The 16,929-nt window shown below is 42.1% G+C and overlaps 1 protein-coding gene across 1 annotated transcript in view; it reads right to left on the reverse strand.

Annotated features, from left to right (window-relative positions):
* HECA (hdc homolog, cell cycle regulator) overlaps positions 1 to 13,507 on the reverse strand; it is a 55,283-nt gene extending 41,776 nt beyond the window's left edge. Inside the window, exon 1 of the mRNA XM_036903661.2 lies at positions 12,949 to 13,507. Within this exon, the coding sequence (XP_036759556.2) occupies positions 12,949 to 13,219 (271 nt within the window). The 5' untranslated portion in view covers positions 13,220 to 13,507. The remainder of the gene's footprint in view (positions 1 to 12,948) is intronic.
* Positions 13,508 to 16,929: the final 3,422 nt, after the last annotated feature.

The raw sequence follows: 16,929 nt of genomic DNA on the forward strand, positions 1-16,929 counted from the left end.
GTGTTGTACACTTGAAACTCATGTAATGTAATACTGTGTGTCAACTACCCTTCAATAAAAAATAATTATTAAAAAAAAAAAAAAAAAAAAGTTCTTCCAAGTTATCTTTTGATCACACATCTCATGGAACATTAAAAAATAATTATGAGGAAAACTGATTTATTCAAAGTCAAAAATTTCAAATCTGAGTATCTCAACAATGAAGCTTACAAATTGTTTTTCATCAACCGAATCCCAAGAAAAACAGTGACCCAATATAACACATTGATATTGTAAGATAAATTCTAGCTGAAATAAGCAGGCGACGAGAGGCAACAAAGGGCCAGGCAGTTTATTTGAGCGCAATTCCCAGGTGATATTCCCCCGCCTGGCTATTACAGGCCGGGGAAATCACACTCAGCAGGGCAGGCAGCGAGTTTTTAAAGAAGGTAGGGGGAGGCAGAGCTTAGATTTATAGCCGCGCGAGGATTGGCTAACCTAAGGCACATTTTTCAGGTTGGGAGGGGGCAGCAGCCAGGGACTTTGGCACGACATCAGTGTCTGACGTGCTCACCCCTCCCCCTAGTGCCTTCAACCTTAACAGATATATTCCCATATGTGCAATGATACATATACACACCAAGTTTCTTACACCTGTAGAAGTTATTTTGATAAAATCCATAATATACTTTGGTATATTCCAAATTCTTTAACCTAATTTAAAATACAAAATCTAAAAGGAACATAAAAAAACAAAGGAAAGTCATATATAAGCATTTCAAATGCTTTTATAACACTTTAACTCCCACTCCATAGCACCCTAGAGACCAGCAAAGGGCAAAAAGCAGAAAGGCCTGAAGTGAATCCAGATACAAACTACGTAAGGCATGACTACAGATACAGGCACACACATGTACAACAAGTAAAAAGAAGGCTCTGCTCATCCAGTGGTTAAAATCACATGGAATCTGCTGTTATAATGAAACCTGGGGACAGGACGAAGCAGACAAAACAACCCCCAAGTCAGCTGTACTCACACTGGTGAAAGATCCCTCCCCCATGGCTTCTCCACAGTCTCCCTACCATGGGATCAGAAAGGCCTTTTATAGAACCCCCTTAAAGCTCACTCAAGTTGCTAGGCCTGCCCTGAGACCCGCAGGCAAGCACTGCAGATTCTCTGGGAACATCTGCACAACAAGAGCTCCTAGACCAGAACTTGTAGAGAAACTAAAGGACCCCTCCAGGAAGCAGAATAAGGATTTTAGAAGAGTAACATTCCCTGCAAACTCTTTGTGTGAGAGACAAAGTCTGCCCTGGGTTCCTCCAACAAAGGGCAGTGCGCACTCAGCAGGGTGGGAAGCAGCCATACTACCTACCACATGATAAACTTAAGAACCAAAAAACCAACTAAACACTAAAACACCCGATTCATGTGACAACTATTTGCCTTTTCAAGCAGCTCTACACTCTGTCTGCAGAGAGTAAGTCATAAGCAATACATCATGTTATCCTCCCTTTCTACAGATAAGGGCATTTGGGCTCAGAAAAGTTCACTGGCCTTGCAAAATCGCAATCTTGAGCTATGTCTCTCAAATCTCACTCTTCAGAACAGCAATGAATTTGGGAACCTCTTCTAAATCACAGACACTTGAGAAGCACAAGGGCTGACTGGATCAGCATGATGCACAGGGTGTGGATAAACTCTCAGTTCAATTAAGTGCAATGTTCTCATTTCATTAACATACAAATGTAATTTCAATCCCAGTGCCAGAATGAAACAAATGAGAACTTTCTTACGACTCAGCATTTAAGTTTGTTGCCACAAGGAAGTACAGGCAATTTAGCTTTAAGAAGCCTAAGTTTGCAGCTTGGTTCTTGCAAAGAGGAGAAAAGTAAATAATGGGCTTTATCTACAAGTTTCAAAGTCTTCTGCAGTTGGAATAAAAACTGCAGGGGACTTCAGAAATGTGTGAGAAGTGACAGGTGTTGAGCTGCAGAGCTCAGCTGTCTTCTGGACAGTAGTGGTCAGGGAAGTGGCCAGTTAGGGAAAAGAAGGTCAGGGAGGGTAGCAGGAGTTGCAACCAATCTGTGAAACAGAGCCCAGCAAATTACATACAAGAAGGACACAGAACCTCACAAATGTAACAGCATTACTGTGCACTGATATCCAAATGCAGTCACTAACCTTATGCCATACCCAAAACCACTTCTCCTACAATTTCACAGACAACTTTCCTCACTCTCCCCTATCTTTCTCTTGAGGTTCTATCTCTATGTAGATGTTCTGTGATCACACACAGCTATAACATTTCTAACCTTAAAGAACACCTTAAACAAGGCAAAAAGATAAACAATGAACTGGGGAAAACGTACACCAGAAAGTATCCTGAACCTACAAAGACTTTGTACACATCAAAGAAGAACACAAATATCTATCCCATTAGCAAAATGGACAAAAAGTACAAACAGAAAAAAAATACATATGAGTGGTAAACATAAAAGACACTTGCTGATAACCCAACAAATGCAAATAAAAGTAAAAACGGGACGTGATTTTTTCATCTATCTGATTGGAAAAGATGAAAATTGTTACCAATATCCATGCTGAGGCATGTGAAGAAAGTGGCACATCACCCAAGGGCCAGTGTCAGTGGAAACAAGCAAACCATTCCTGGAGACCAGTTTGGCAACATGTCAAAGCCTTAAAAATCGCATGCCTTGTGACTAGTGATCCTACTTCTAGGACTTAGCCTAAAGAAGATAATCATATCCTAGTTCTGAAGTGTGTTCCACTAAGAACAGGAAGTATCGATTCAAATTTTTACAATCTCCACAATTAAAAGACCCGGGAATCTTTCTGTCATATACATCAAAAGTCAGATCAACAAGAGTGCACAATGTGAAGGCAAAATGCTTCGTTGGTTAAGTGTTTTCTTGTTCCACAAATCTAATTTTAATTGCCACAATGGTAAGCATGAGGCCTTTTAAAAGTAGTGTAAATGGCCCTATCGCTTCCTTAATGCTTTTATACTGATTTTAAATCTATTAAACACTTGTTCATTATTTATGCACATGTGTGTGTCAGTCAAGATGGAATGAGTATCATACAGGATCCAACTGTGATATCGGTGTCGGGCACATCACCCTAACCCAAGCATGTCTTTTCTGCAAAAAAAGGGAAGGAGGCCATCTCTGGAGCATAGCCGTCCTCGTCCTCACAGGTAGACTACAGACTGCCAGATGTCACATCGGGATCCTAGAAAACACTCAAAAGAGAGCAGTTGTGGTATTGATGCTGGGGTTCTTGTTCATGAAGCCGAAGAATGAGCTCCACAAACACTCAAGGTAGGAGAGCAAGGTACAGGCTTTTATTTAGAGATAAAGTGAAAGGACAGAGCTCCTGGAGTGAGAGTCCATAGTGGTGCATTGTATAGGGGTTTTACAGGCAGTTGAGGATTTTTGAGAACATGAAAAAGGCTTAGGGGTGTGGACTTACTAAGTGTTCCCAGAATATTTAGAATTAACTTAACACAAGCAACTTCCTGCTCTGATGATTTCTCCCTGAGATACCAATGTCTGGGTCTGGGAGCATATAAAACAAGGTCACCTGCCCTGCCCCCAAGGTGGACTGAGGTATTGTTTGCTAAAGAGTAAGTTAAGAATTTCTAACATCTTAACTTCTTGGGTATTAAAATGCAATCTTATCTTTAAGGTGGAATCCTTTCTGCCTTTTACTGTGTTGTTTATGGCTGGACCTGCATGCTAAATTAGTTGCCCAGTTTGCAAAATCACTTCAACAGATCTGAAGGAGGAAAGAACAGCACAGAGGCCTGGGCCTTTTAGCATGCTAAGGTGAATCTTACACATGATTATAAATGATTAGCGTAATAAAAACATGTGCTACTCTTCTTTATCTGGGGAATATTAACTGATCTTACTGAAGAATGACTCTAGAGCTGAATGTTTAACACAGAGTTTTAGTAGGGGGTTTCCTTGCATGTACATTGCTCTGACTGCAAATATCCTGCCTTGCTTTTTCCGGAGGCCTTCACCCTACTCTGACTACACCCATGGTCCCTGTCTCAGTATTATTGTTGTTCCTGTCACTGGGAACGACCACTTCTCCTTTCTGTGGACTCTATGGTTCTATGGGTTCTACATCCCCAACACGCCTACCACCCAGGAATCTTACCCAATTTGCTTCTGTACTGGAAGACATTATCTGCATTTCTAAAACTAAAAGCCTAATATATAGTACAACCAAATCATTGTAGGGCTAACATGTAAGCACTGTTCAATAATAGATCTGAGGAGTTGGAAACCATTGGAAGAATTCTTGGAGCTGCCCCATGTGTGAAATGTGTGTGTTTCTGCCTCCACTACGGAAGAACACTTCCTATTTCTCAATGCCAGGCTTTCTCCATGGCTCTTGACAACATCAAGTCTGTTCATTAACAACTGTCACCAACTAACGATCCTAGCCTTATCCTCTCCAATTACAGACTGCACATGCTGCCTATCAAAAATAGCCAGAATTTGATTCTGTACATTGGTTTCCATTTCTACCCAGACATTGATCTTTGTTGGGAATTAATAGATAGCATGTCACTTTAATAAGAAGTTGTGTTATAACATAGCCCTACTAAATAGTATACGGAAATAAACATCACATTCAGGAGTGCTGTTCTAGAAATCGAAAACAGAGTTCGTGATTCTGTTTCAACATCAGTGTTGAAAGAGTCTCCTGAAATGCTTTTACAACTTGAAGGAACATGATCTAAAGTATCATCAAACTTATGCTTACCCCTGGGGAAAAAATTTTATTTAAATTTAACAAATTTCCATTACTTATATGAGCAATTTGATGCTCTAACTTTTGCCTAAATTCACCCTTACTATCAGTTTTATAACAGCATATGCATTAAGACCATTTACTTCTAATAAATTTCCAATAAAATTAAAAGAGAATCCTGAATTATGACACTGTCTTTTGCTATCTGACCATCTGTAATTGCTATTATGAGGGTGATGTAATTTGAGTTGCAATATATTTTGAAAAGGTCCAGAATATGCCACTGTGGCCTAAAAATTATTTTGAGCTGAAGGCATTTAAGTTTCTAAAATCTCTTATCTGCATAAAAACAGAGCCTCTCAAAAGAACTCAATTGTCATAAATCCCCTCAGTAGGAGTAGCCATGGAGGATTAACTCTTATCAACAGAGATAAGTCTCTACACCACACCTAAATATTGTCAGAAAACTATCATATCTCCTATCTATTCTCTAAGGGCCATTTATCTTCCCAAAAAGTTACCATCCTTCCCTCCCCTTGTCTTATTAAGAAGTAATTTATTTTCCCGTAAGTGCCCTTCTCCTTCCCTTTCTATTAAAGGGTATATGAAACCACAAATTCTAACCTCCACTCCCTTTGAGTCACATTCTTTTCTGTGATTAAATCTATCTTTTCTCTTGATAATCCATCTTTTGTCAGTTTAATATGCAGGTGGCTAGACACAGAAGAGGGAAGAGGAAAGTTTCTCATCCCAGACAATTTCAATCTATGCAATACACTGTATTATAAGTGTATCTGAGAACCATGCTTTCAATTGCAATCTAAGCAATTATATGATTAACATTTAATACTTCCTCTTTCCGTCTTCCTATTTCTCACTTTTCTTTAAATTTAATTTTTCTTGTTTCTAACTCTAAGACTGTTTTCAAGTATTATTCTCTTAAGAATAATTTAGGAGAAATAATTTACTTTCCCTATCTACCTCTGATAAATCAGAACATACAGTTATTAAACATTAGAAACACAACTCACTTTTTGCCAGTTTATAAAAACCTCTCAAGTACAATCAAGTTAAAACGTCCTATTGATTAAATAAAGCAAGTTGCTATTTCAAACCAACCACTGAGAACTGGAAGTTTTCTGAAATACACAGAATTAAAACACACATACAGTTCACAAAACAAAGACATATCCCCTCACCAAAATTTATTATTTTAAAATTGATCCAGTGATAAAAATAAAATGAAAAACCAAGAAAAGTAACCCACCCTGTCACAGAGATACACACTTTCTACCAAGGTATGAAAAATAAACCATAGAAACAACCCTTTCCCTCCAGAGAAAACCTTTCTGCTCAGATGGCCCCAAGTCTTCCCTTGGCATTTGGTTCTCTCTCAATTAGCTAATCTCTCACGGCTCAGAAAACACAGGGATACTGATGGCCACAATTAAGACAGACTTGCCCAGCTGCAATACTATCTCCTGCTGTGCAGAAAAGTACATGTGCCCACTACTTTACTGAAAAATCACAATCAAGGGACTGTGGCAGGTTGAACCACCAATCCTTAACTGACTGTATCAAAAGAAAAACTGCCAGAAGATAACAGAAAAACTGCAAGAAATGCACAACTTCACAATCTTGTCAACAACCTACAGTCCCCTTCTGCAGCTTCAGCTGACCTGTTCCCTGCTCAAGGATGGGTCTCTGTGGCTATTAAACTCCAGATTTGACTGTCTGGCTCCAGCCTCATGTCCTACCACCCAACAAGCCACAAAACTCCTGGCACCAACCAGAATTCAAGGCTCTTTCCTACCTCCCTCTGCTTGAAACACCCTTCCTTTGCTTTCAGAGCTAACTGCTGCTCTTCCTGCGAGACTCAGCTCAAACGTTCCCTCCTCCAGGAAACAAATTGTTTTTCCCACTGGGTATCCACAGCACATTGTCATGGCTCCCGGTGTTTACATGTCTCTTGGCCCAGCTTCACCATGAGTCTCTGTGGGTATAGATTCTGATTTCTTAAAGTATAATTCAACATTAAACTTCCAGTCACAGAAGACAGTAGGCACATAATAAATGTTTAGTAAATGGATGAGTGCAAACAAAACAATGAATGAGCAGACAAATGAATGCATGAACTAATGAATGAACTCTCTAGTTGTTACCTGGAGAGAGGGGATGATCTTCTGTTTAACTGTTAGTAATATTAAGCCCTGATTCCCAAAGAACACCCTGAGATCCTCACCTCCTTACAGCTACTCTTCGACTCCATGTTCATTTCACTTATCCACATCTTCAAATACAATCCCTATCTTTAATATTTTGCCACCTCAGAAGCCCCTGCTCTTTAGCTCATAGCTGCCCTTGTGTCACACATGTAGTATCCTACTTGCACTTGCTTCCGGGAAGTCTTCCAACTAGACCATTGCCTCTTTTGTCCTTATCATCCCAGAGCCTAGCACAGTGCCTGACAAATAGAAGTCTTTCAATATATGTGAGATCTATAAATGAATGAAGTAAAAAAGATGTAAATGAAAGATTTGCTTTTTACTTTTTTCTTTTCTTTTTGCTTTTTTCTAATTAAGTTATCTAATTTTTCCAGGTAAACTATGCTCAGAGAGAGATGATGATGGAAGAAGAGATCATTTACAGTCTAATCAGTGCTTGGATAAAAACCTTTATACCAGTCCTCTTCTCTATTAATATTCACAGACCCTTCACCACCAACTTATTGTCTCTCAGGGCCTGTACTCAACAGTATAATACTTTAACAAGCTTTTCAATTGGATAAAGTTGAGCAAATCATAAAACTGATAAAGCTGTTAATACTGTCCATATCTGTCAGACCCTATGCCAAAATATTTCAAGAATATTGTTTTCCTTATCTTCGGAAACACTCCAAAGGGCTGTAAAATAGAGTCTTAGAAAGATGAAGTAACTCACCCCAAAGTCACTTTACTAGTAAAATGTGGCACCTAGTTTGAACAGCAGGTCTGTTCAAACTGCATTTTTTACTAAAACTTCAAAAATTCTAGGCCTTACTTCCTAAGATTAGAAAAAAATAGTACAGAGAGAATTTCAAAAGCCAATGCTCTCATCTTCACTACTGCCAGCTGCAAAAATACCATTCCCCATTATTATTTTGCTGAACCCTTGCTAGCCACCAAATCACTAGAGTACAATAGTCCCCAAAAGAAATAGACTCAGCCTTGGAAAGTCTCCCTAAGTGTGGGAGCATCTACTCCAAGCTCTCGATCCAAAAGGAGCCCTCTGATTACTGAGACAGTCCAGGGTACCAGCAATTCTCCAGCATGCATTAAAAACAACCAGAACTAGGGACTGGGAGGGCCGTGGGGAAAGGGCGCCCTGACCACAGAGGGGTCAAAATGGTGCAACCTTTCTATAGGGCAAACTGTCAGCATGTATTAAACCATCAAACTATGCAAATCCTTTGACATAGTAAGTCCACAGGTAAGAATTCATCCTAAGGAGATAACTGAATAATGCCCAGAGATATATGAATAAGAACCAGTAGGCTCTTACTTGGTTTTGAACCAAAGGTCAAACAACAGCAGAATGATCACATTATCCAAGATGCAGACATATGATGGCATATTATGCCATCATTAAAAGTATTGATACACCTGTGTTTACTGCCCTGCTAAAATGTCCATAAAATACTGTACATATAAAAAGTAGATTATAAAAATGTCTTTTTTAAAAATTATACAGGTAACTTAAAAAAATCTATTAAAAAAATTTAAAGGCTGAAAGTATATCAAAATGTTAACGATGGTGTCTAAGTAGCATGTAACTAGAAAGTCAAGGAGAACTTTGCTTACCTTCTTTACTTTTTTATGACTTTCAAATATTTTTTCCACAATGCTATTTATAACTGGCAAAGTAATGAAATAATAAATTAATTAAATCAATCCCTTAAAAATGCCAAAGAGTTTGTGATCAAAACCAGGACTGATTTTTTTTTTTACCCTAAAAGCCTTCCTTTTGATACCTTCAAGTTCTTTAAATTGTTCATAGCTAAAAGCCTGGAGTAAATTCATAGGAGGATTAAGCTGCAAGAGATTTCCAAGTTTTATCTCCTCCTTTCAATTCTCTACAGAATGATACATATCCTTGGATTTACAGAAAAGCTGACATTGAAGGTTTAGTTTCTAGAACGTAAGCTCAGGGCCTGTAGCAAGCAGAGAGAGAGAGAGAGAGAGAGAAAGGATTGTGCATAAAACACCATTAGCAGAGCACAGAATATGAAGTGCACAAGATGAATCTTTGATGGATGAGGCAGTATTTTTTACCGATCCCCATTACAAGGGTGGGTTTCAAAAGACAAGGTCCAAAAGTAGCAGATATTTTAAAGACCTGACAAAAGCAACTTCTAGATAACCCAAGAATATGTCTTCCAAGATGGCAATGGTGCACTACACACCTTAGACCCTCAATAAATATTCCTTGATTTAAAGTAAAAAGCAGGTAAACACACTTCCTTTTCCTTCAGATGGATACAGGTAATTTAAATGTAGTAAGAATTCACATCTAAAAAGAGAAACTACTTAAAATATACTACAAACCTGGGGTTATAAGAAGTGTGTCTGGTGGCCTAAGTTTGCAGAAAAATAAAAATCTTGTTTATAGGGAACGGGTGTCACCAAAAATCTATTTGTAAAGAGATATACAGAATTCTGAGCACATTTCCCATCAAAACAATGTTATAACAGTGGTTAACTCTCAGCCTAGTCCATGAAGCCTATTTAGTCATTAGTGAGAACTATTTATCCCACACCTCCATTCAAGTGAATGGCACTGGTGGTCTAAGTGAAGAAACCAAAAATTCTAGGGGAATAAGAACGGCTCCCCTTCACTTGGAGCCGAAGGCTCTCGCTGAGACCCTCTCCAAAGAGATTCTCCAGCTAGATATACCACCAAGTAGGTCACATTTTTCCTAGGGTCAACCCATAGCCAAATGATCAGTCAATGGGGGATGGAGGAGTTTGAAGACCCTGCCCCCATGCCTTAAGGTAAGGTAACTCTGAAAGGCCATCCCAGCTCCAGAGCTCCCCATTTGAAGTGCATCACAGTTCAACTCCTCACTTGGTTCAACCCCCCTTTCCTCACTTACCCACTAGTAAGTCAAGCACTGTTTACATATATATAGTATGCATGTAATACATACCATAGATGTACTTTATGTATAGGTGGGTACTATAATCCCATTTCACACATGCAGAAACTGATAGTTATAATCTGCATGATGACTAGGTCTTTAAAAAAATGACTGGCAAATCTTGCCCACCTACAGTTAAAGTGCTACAATATGTACAGAAAGATATTTGCTATGTAGGAAGAGGATGGCTTTCCTCACCTTTTACTCCAATCCCTGCAAACAGCTTCCTAAATCAGTATCTAAAAATGCACTAACAAAGTTCTTACTAGGGGTACAGATTCCTTACAATTAATATTCCATTAACCCAAGATGTACAACTGCAACCAGTTCAACTTCTTCAACTATAACTCTACTGTAGCTTCCCCAAGCTTTCCCTAACTATCTTTCACAGAGTAAGTAGGTATTTATACCTATTGATAGTGAACTAAGAACTAATATTACCCTGCCCTGGTGCCCACACTGCTCAAGAACTACAAAACATAAAACAATTCTATAAACTCCCAACAACTACAAATAAATACTATTAACTTCAAGTGAAGTCATTGAGTTTGCATGCTAGGAGATGTAGATCACAACTGAGTTGAGCAGTGAAAACAAACCATTTAAAAGTTTAATAAGATGCAGATTTACTACATCTCCAGAATAACTGTTTGATTTGTAATACCCATAACCATAAAGTCTAATATCACAGCTAAGTAAAAAACTGAAATGTATTTATACATACTAGTCGAATGTTATTTTAAAATTCAAAAATAACTGGGCCATATCAGTTGATTCTGAGAGTTTGCACGTATCTGTTGTTCCTTCCTTTAAAAATTCACTGATGCTACCTCTCCCATCCCTATATTACTAAACACAGTTTTAAATGGCAAAAAGAAAGCACTTGTACTTTATTTAACAATTTTGCGTATAGGATGCCTTAGCATCCATGTTCAGTTATCATTAACTGCATGTTCTTCAAATTAGGATGGGTCATTCACTGACTTCACACCATGTCAGAACCAAGAAGTTGGCATAAAATTCAGCTCGCTGATCTAAGTTTCACCTTCTCTAGCTCAGATTACAGTAATGTTTGACCCATTTCTTCCTTCTCCCCACCCCACCCACACCCCATTCATTTACTAAAACAAGCTCCAAATCTGAAATGCATAGCTTCACACAAATATATACATAACTGCTACACAGACCTGAGTTTGCCACTTCAGAGGAGAGTAATAGTACCATAACCAGTTTATGCACAAGGAGATAGCATCAAAAAAGTCCTCACACTACCCTAAAGTGGTCTAATCTTTTGGAGAAAAAAAAGGAACAGCCAATCTGAAGCTTCCATACACAGTATGGCAGAGTAACCCAGAACCACCACCAGAACTAAACTGCAAGCTCCATGAGGACCAGAATGATCTCTCTGATTACTCTACCTACCACTGTATCCTATAATATTTAACACAGTACTTGCAAAACTGTAGTGCTTAATATATTTTGAATAAATGATAGCTATCATTCATTGATCGCTTACTCTTCCTGAGGAACTACTATACTAAGCTGGTCAAAATGTAACAGGCCTTTAAGACAACAAGAACTGGGAACTGAGTAGGGAAGGGACACTCTGGGCCTCATAATAACCCGATGAGGAGACCAAAATAACCAGCATAATTATTTTTTCAATTTCACAGGTGAGGAAATTGAGGCCAGAAAGGCTGGCTTTTCCAAAATGGCAAAGTTTTAAATGGCTGAGCCAGGAGTCCATCTTCCTTCCCCTCTGCCACATCAATACCAAAATGAGGTTGAAAGCTATGAAAACAAAAGAACATGGAGAAGACAGTCTGGCCAAAAGATGTATTATCAAACACTCACAAACGGATTCAGTTTGTTTCTGAGTGAAAAAAGAAATCTTCCTATGTCTACAGTGCAGAGACAGTCAGTGGGGCCTAAGGTTCTGCTGTTTCTAATAGGCTGGCTTCAGTCTCCTGTGTTTAGAACACTGTTGGGTTCTTCTAAGTGCAGGTGCCCTGTTTCAAAAGTTACTGATCTAATAAAGAACAGCTTCAAAGGCTGAAAACTACAAGTTAAAAGCCAGAGAGAAAGATCCTCACCTTCCTTCATTAAGATATACCTATATTCCCATCCCTGAAAAACTACCTGACCAGAGGAATTCAAACTGTCCAAGTAAAAAACGTGTGCTAGCACTCTACAACGAAGGCCATGTCTCTGTAGGACAACGGCAATCCCATCACATCTTCACTGTTGCCTAAGTGCCCCCTCAAAAGGTGCATTCAGACACTACCTAAGACTACTAGTGGTCCTTCCAAAAACGTGGAACACAACTAGACAATGCTTTTTTTTTTTAAACTCCAGACTGAGAACGGAAGTCAAGTTCAGATTCTCTTCCTTCCTCAAGCGAGCAAGAGAATTAAACAGCACCCCCCACACACCACCAACACACACACACGCCGTATAGTAAAAATGTCTCAGGACCTCTTCACCTGTGGCAATCGTCAGAGCAGGCCTGGATTTGCTGGGATTTAAGGCTGTCTTTCACCCGAGGGGGAATGGCGGGTGGGTGAGGGGGGCACAGGGAAGAACGAACTGGTGCCCAAGTTTTCAATCGGATCATTCTTCTCGACTCGGGCAGCTCTTTTCTCCCTTCCGTTCTTTCCTTCCTTCCCCCCTCCCTCCGGCCGGGGCACACACTCGGCTTTGCCAGGGCGGGCACCAGGGCCGGGCCGAGGGTGGCGCTGCGGCGGCCGGACACCTGGGCGCCCCTCGGAATCCGGGACGCGGGCTGCCCAGGGAGCGAGGCCGGCCGGACCCAGGCCGGGCCAGCTCTGTCCTCCGCCGGGCGTGGGGACCGAGGAGGGGCGGCCGCGGCGGGGCGGAGGGGCGGGGTGAGCACTTCCTGACTCTCGCATTGTCCACGCATCGCCCGCGCCACCCAGGGCCCCGCCACCGCGCCATCCCCTCGGGGAGGAAGTTGGCGCTCGCCCCACCAACCCAGTCTTACCGTTCTTGGCATCGCCCGCGGCCGCAGCCCCCGCGGCGGCCGCGGCGTTGGCGGCGCCAGTGCCCGTGCCTCCGGTGCCCGCCGCGCCCCCGGTGCCCGCCGCGCCCGCCGCCGCCGCTCCGCAGCCGGCCGCCACCGCCAGGGCCCCGCCGGCCGCCGCGCCCGCCGCGCCCGCCGCCGCCAGGGCCCCGGCTCCATTTTCCTGCTCGTCCCCGCTGCTGTTGGCGCGCTTGTTTTTGCGGCCGCCTTTACTGTTTTTGGGGTTGGGCATCTCGCGAGCGTCCAGGTGCCCCGCGTCAGCGAAAGCGGCTGCCGGAGACGCGACAGCTCCCGGCCCGCGCGGAACCGGCTCCCGCAGCGAGAGAATGGAGGGCGCGGGCCGGCGGCTCCTCCGGCGCCCGTCTAGCCGCGCGGCCCGCGCCGCGCCATCCCGGCCGCCGCGCCCTCCCCGGCTTCCTGGAGCCGGAGCGCGGCCACCAGAGGCTCGCAGCCGCGCGGACGCCGCGGGCTCGAGGCGCGAGCGAGACGCTCCCGAGCCGGAGGGAAAAGGCGGGTCTACGGCTTGTTTTGATTCGGCTTGGCTGACACGCTCTGGCCCCGCCCCCGCCCGTGACGACACTGGGGATTCGGCCTGGCCGCGCCCACCAGGTGACCTCACGGTGGACCGGCCGCGTGCGTGACGTCAAGCCCCGCGCTGAGCCGGCCGCGTCGAGTGACGTAATCCTGGCGCCCTCTTTCCGAGCCTCCGGAGGTGCCGGGCGTCGGCGAAGCGGCTTCCCGAGCTGGCCGCGATCGCCAATCCGGTGGTGTCTGAAGGTATGCGGCTGCCTCCTGACCTTCACGTAAAAGAGATTTACAACACTATGGTCCGTAAAAAAGCAGGCGGGTGACTAGAAAAAGAATGTAAAACAAAGGATTTCGGATTAACAATCCATTGAAAGGCTTTGCCCTTCAGGAACAGTATTAGCTTCAGTAATTACAGAAATGGGGCTGCGTTCCTGGACGGCGAGAAAGGATAGGACTGCCGCTGAATGAAAAGTCGGCACACCTTAGTGGTGAAACATTTCATTCAAACTGGACCCACCATCTAGGATGAAACTAAATGCCTGTGACCCAGAAGGAGGCCCTGTCTGGGTGCAAACCCAATCTCTGCGCAGGACTGAGTAGTCCTGAGAGATAAGTGGCTGCATTGTGAGCAGGCTGGATTAGAACCGGACACCTGTGAAGAGAGGCAATGACTTGAGGGCTGGCGACCCCTGGGAAGAGTTTCACTTGGTCTCCCTTTTTTACAACTCTATTCTGCCTTTGCACAGACCAGCTCCTTCCCATCCCTCAGGTCCCAGCTCAAACACATCCTTTCCTTCAGGACATTCAACAGAGACACTTCCCCAGAAGAGCTATAAGAAACATCACCCTGTTTATGTCTCTCATCATCTCTAATTATATCGTCCATGCATATGTTTACTTATTCCCTATCACCTTCTCACTCAAATGGAAGTTCCCTAGGTAGGAAATGTTCTCTCATAGGCACCTCAGGCAACAGCTAGCATATATTTATTTGTTCAATGTGTAAATTATTCTTTTTTTTTCCTTTATTCCCTACAACTATTTTAACTGACAATTTACAGTTTTCCCCCCTATAGTGTAATCTTTAATTAACCCAGCCCTTCAGTAAAGCTCTGTAGCTGTGTTGTGAAGCATCAAGAGACAAAACAGGAACGCAGGTGGAAGAGTACTCGAACCCTCCTACTGGACTCTGGACTCTGGGCGTGCATAGCAGAGTCCATAACAGAGCCAAGAGCTGCAGGGAGGAGCCTGGATACTTGGGAGCAATTGCTGGCTGGACTTTTCATAGAGTAAGAGATACATACTCTTTTCACATCTGTTTATATTTTCACATCTGTATCTCCCCCACCCTGATGTTCTCTAAGCACTGAGAGAGCGCGGATTGAGTCTATCTTTCTAACTCTGCAGTCCTGCAGAAAGTCTGACCCAGAGTAAGTGTTAATGAAAATTTTTTAATGGAAGATGCCTAACACATTCTTCTGGCTACATTTTTCTGAACCTTAAAGTCTCGGGTAAATCATGGATTCTCTAGAAAGTCTTTTCTGACAGCTCAAAGCCTAGACTCGTCCCCATATGCCCCCCTGACCTTCCCCACCCCAACAGCCTGCACACAAGGTATTAAAATTGCCTCTTTATTAGTCTATTGTCTGGCCCCCACTAGAGAGAGTATCAGCTCTGTGATGGCAGAACTGTGTCTTAATCATCATTGTAATCCTTGGTGCCTGACACAGTGCACGGTACACAGTATTTTAATAAATGCATAACAAATAATATGAATAAATGAATGGGCAAATGCTTTGAAGTTAGATGCAGCAGGCTTTGGTGGCCACTTGAATGTGTGGGATAAAGGAAGTCAAGAAATTCTGAAAACTAGAGGAAATGATGATGGTAGTAAAATAAATGGAGACTTTAGGGGTAGTGCAGTGGAGCTGTGGAGGAAGATAATAAGTTAATGTGGCTCTTTCAGATTTAGCTTAATTTCATTACTGAAGGTGACTGAAAAATCTCAAAATATTTTAGTGACCTTGGCTTTGCCCTTTTTTCTTCTTTTGCTGTTGTTTTTTTTTTAAGTGGTGAGAAAGAAGAAGTTTTTTGTTAGAGTAAAAGAACATGGAGATAATTATCGTCTTAAATATGCACATTGCTGTTGTGCTATGTTGGATCAGAGTAAGTAAGTATGCATGTACCCCGCAGACAGACATTCACACCAGCTGCCTCCCACCTCTACATAACTAAGATTTAAGAATTGGAAGCATTCCCACAAAAATATCATGATTGGCTCAGAGCACACAGACATTCAGCTAGTTGCTGTTCTTGTTCATTGTGTGAGCTACCTCCTCATTCAAACCGAAACAACATGAAAAGGAGGAAGGAGAAGCTGGGCCATTTCTTCCATGCTCAACCTTGCTAATGTATTTTTAGCCTTAGTCAAATTTCATGCAGAGGTAAAGTTTTGATTTTATTGCTACCAAAAAGAAGTACTAAACTCAAGATGTTCAAAACAAAATTTAGGTGAGGCTAAAGGACTCTATTTCCTATTTCCATACAACATGTGGAATACCCTGGTATCCTAGTCGTTTTCTTTCCCTTTTTCCCACCATTTCTGCAGAGAGAGAGAGGGAGAGGTTTTTATTCTTTCTCTCTCTCTCTCTCTCTCTCTCTCTCTCCTTCAGATGCATGGTGACACAAAGCCCTCTTCTCAGATGCTTCCAGAAGGAAATATGAAGGCCTCTGGGAAGCCCAGGAAGTCACTCTGCTCTGTGTATCCACACTTGGCTTCTCTTTCTTTAATTTCCCTGACTGACTCATATGGTCTGAAGTAAACTTCAAAAAAATTATACCTCTGTCCAAGGTTTCCTTCCCCCAAATTTCATCACCCATTCTATCACCCAGGTCTTTGTAAAACTAAAACACAGCAACAAATCAAGGTCATCAAAGGTAAACAGTTTTATACTCTTGGGAAAAGGACCAGGGTAATCTTCAGAGTAAGTCATCATTGTTTCACTGTTCTTGTTCTGTTTCTTTTTTGCTTGATATTCGTGCCCATCTTCTGAACTCTTGGGGTCAGCTAAATCATCTGGGCCAGAGTTAGCCTGATCTGCTAAAGTCACCTCACGTAAATATACACTGAATAATGTATATTATCTCTGGGCACCAGTTTCTTCTGAAAATAGCCTCTCCCATGCCCACAAGTTTACTTTGAGGAATAATGATAACTGCGATTATAAAGAACTTTGACAAAAATGGAATACTAATGCGAATGATATAGTACAGGTTATTAAATGCCATAGATCTGCTCTCCTATTAGCCTATTCCCAGTTATTAATATAAATATTTTTTCTCAAATATGTGCCCTGAAAATCTCTTTTCAGGCCTTGAACTTTTACAATATTTCCACAATCAACAAAAGCAGTT

The sequence above is a fragment of the Manis pentadactyla genome, chromosome 12, assembly GCF_030020395.1.
Source record: "Manis pentadactyla isolate mManPen7 chromosome 12, mManPen7.hap1, whole genome shotgun sequence".
Classification (NCBI taxonomy): domain Eukaryota; kingdom Metazoa; phylum Chordata; class Mammalia; order Pholidota; family Manidae; genus Manis; species Manis pentadactyla.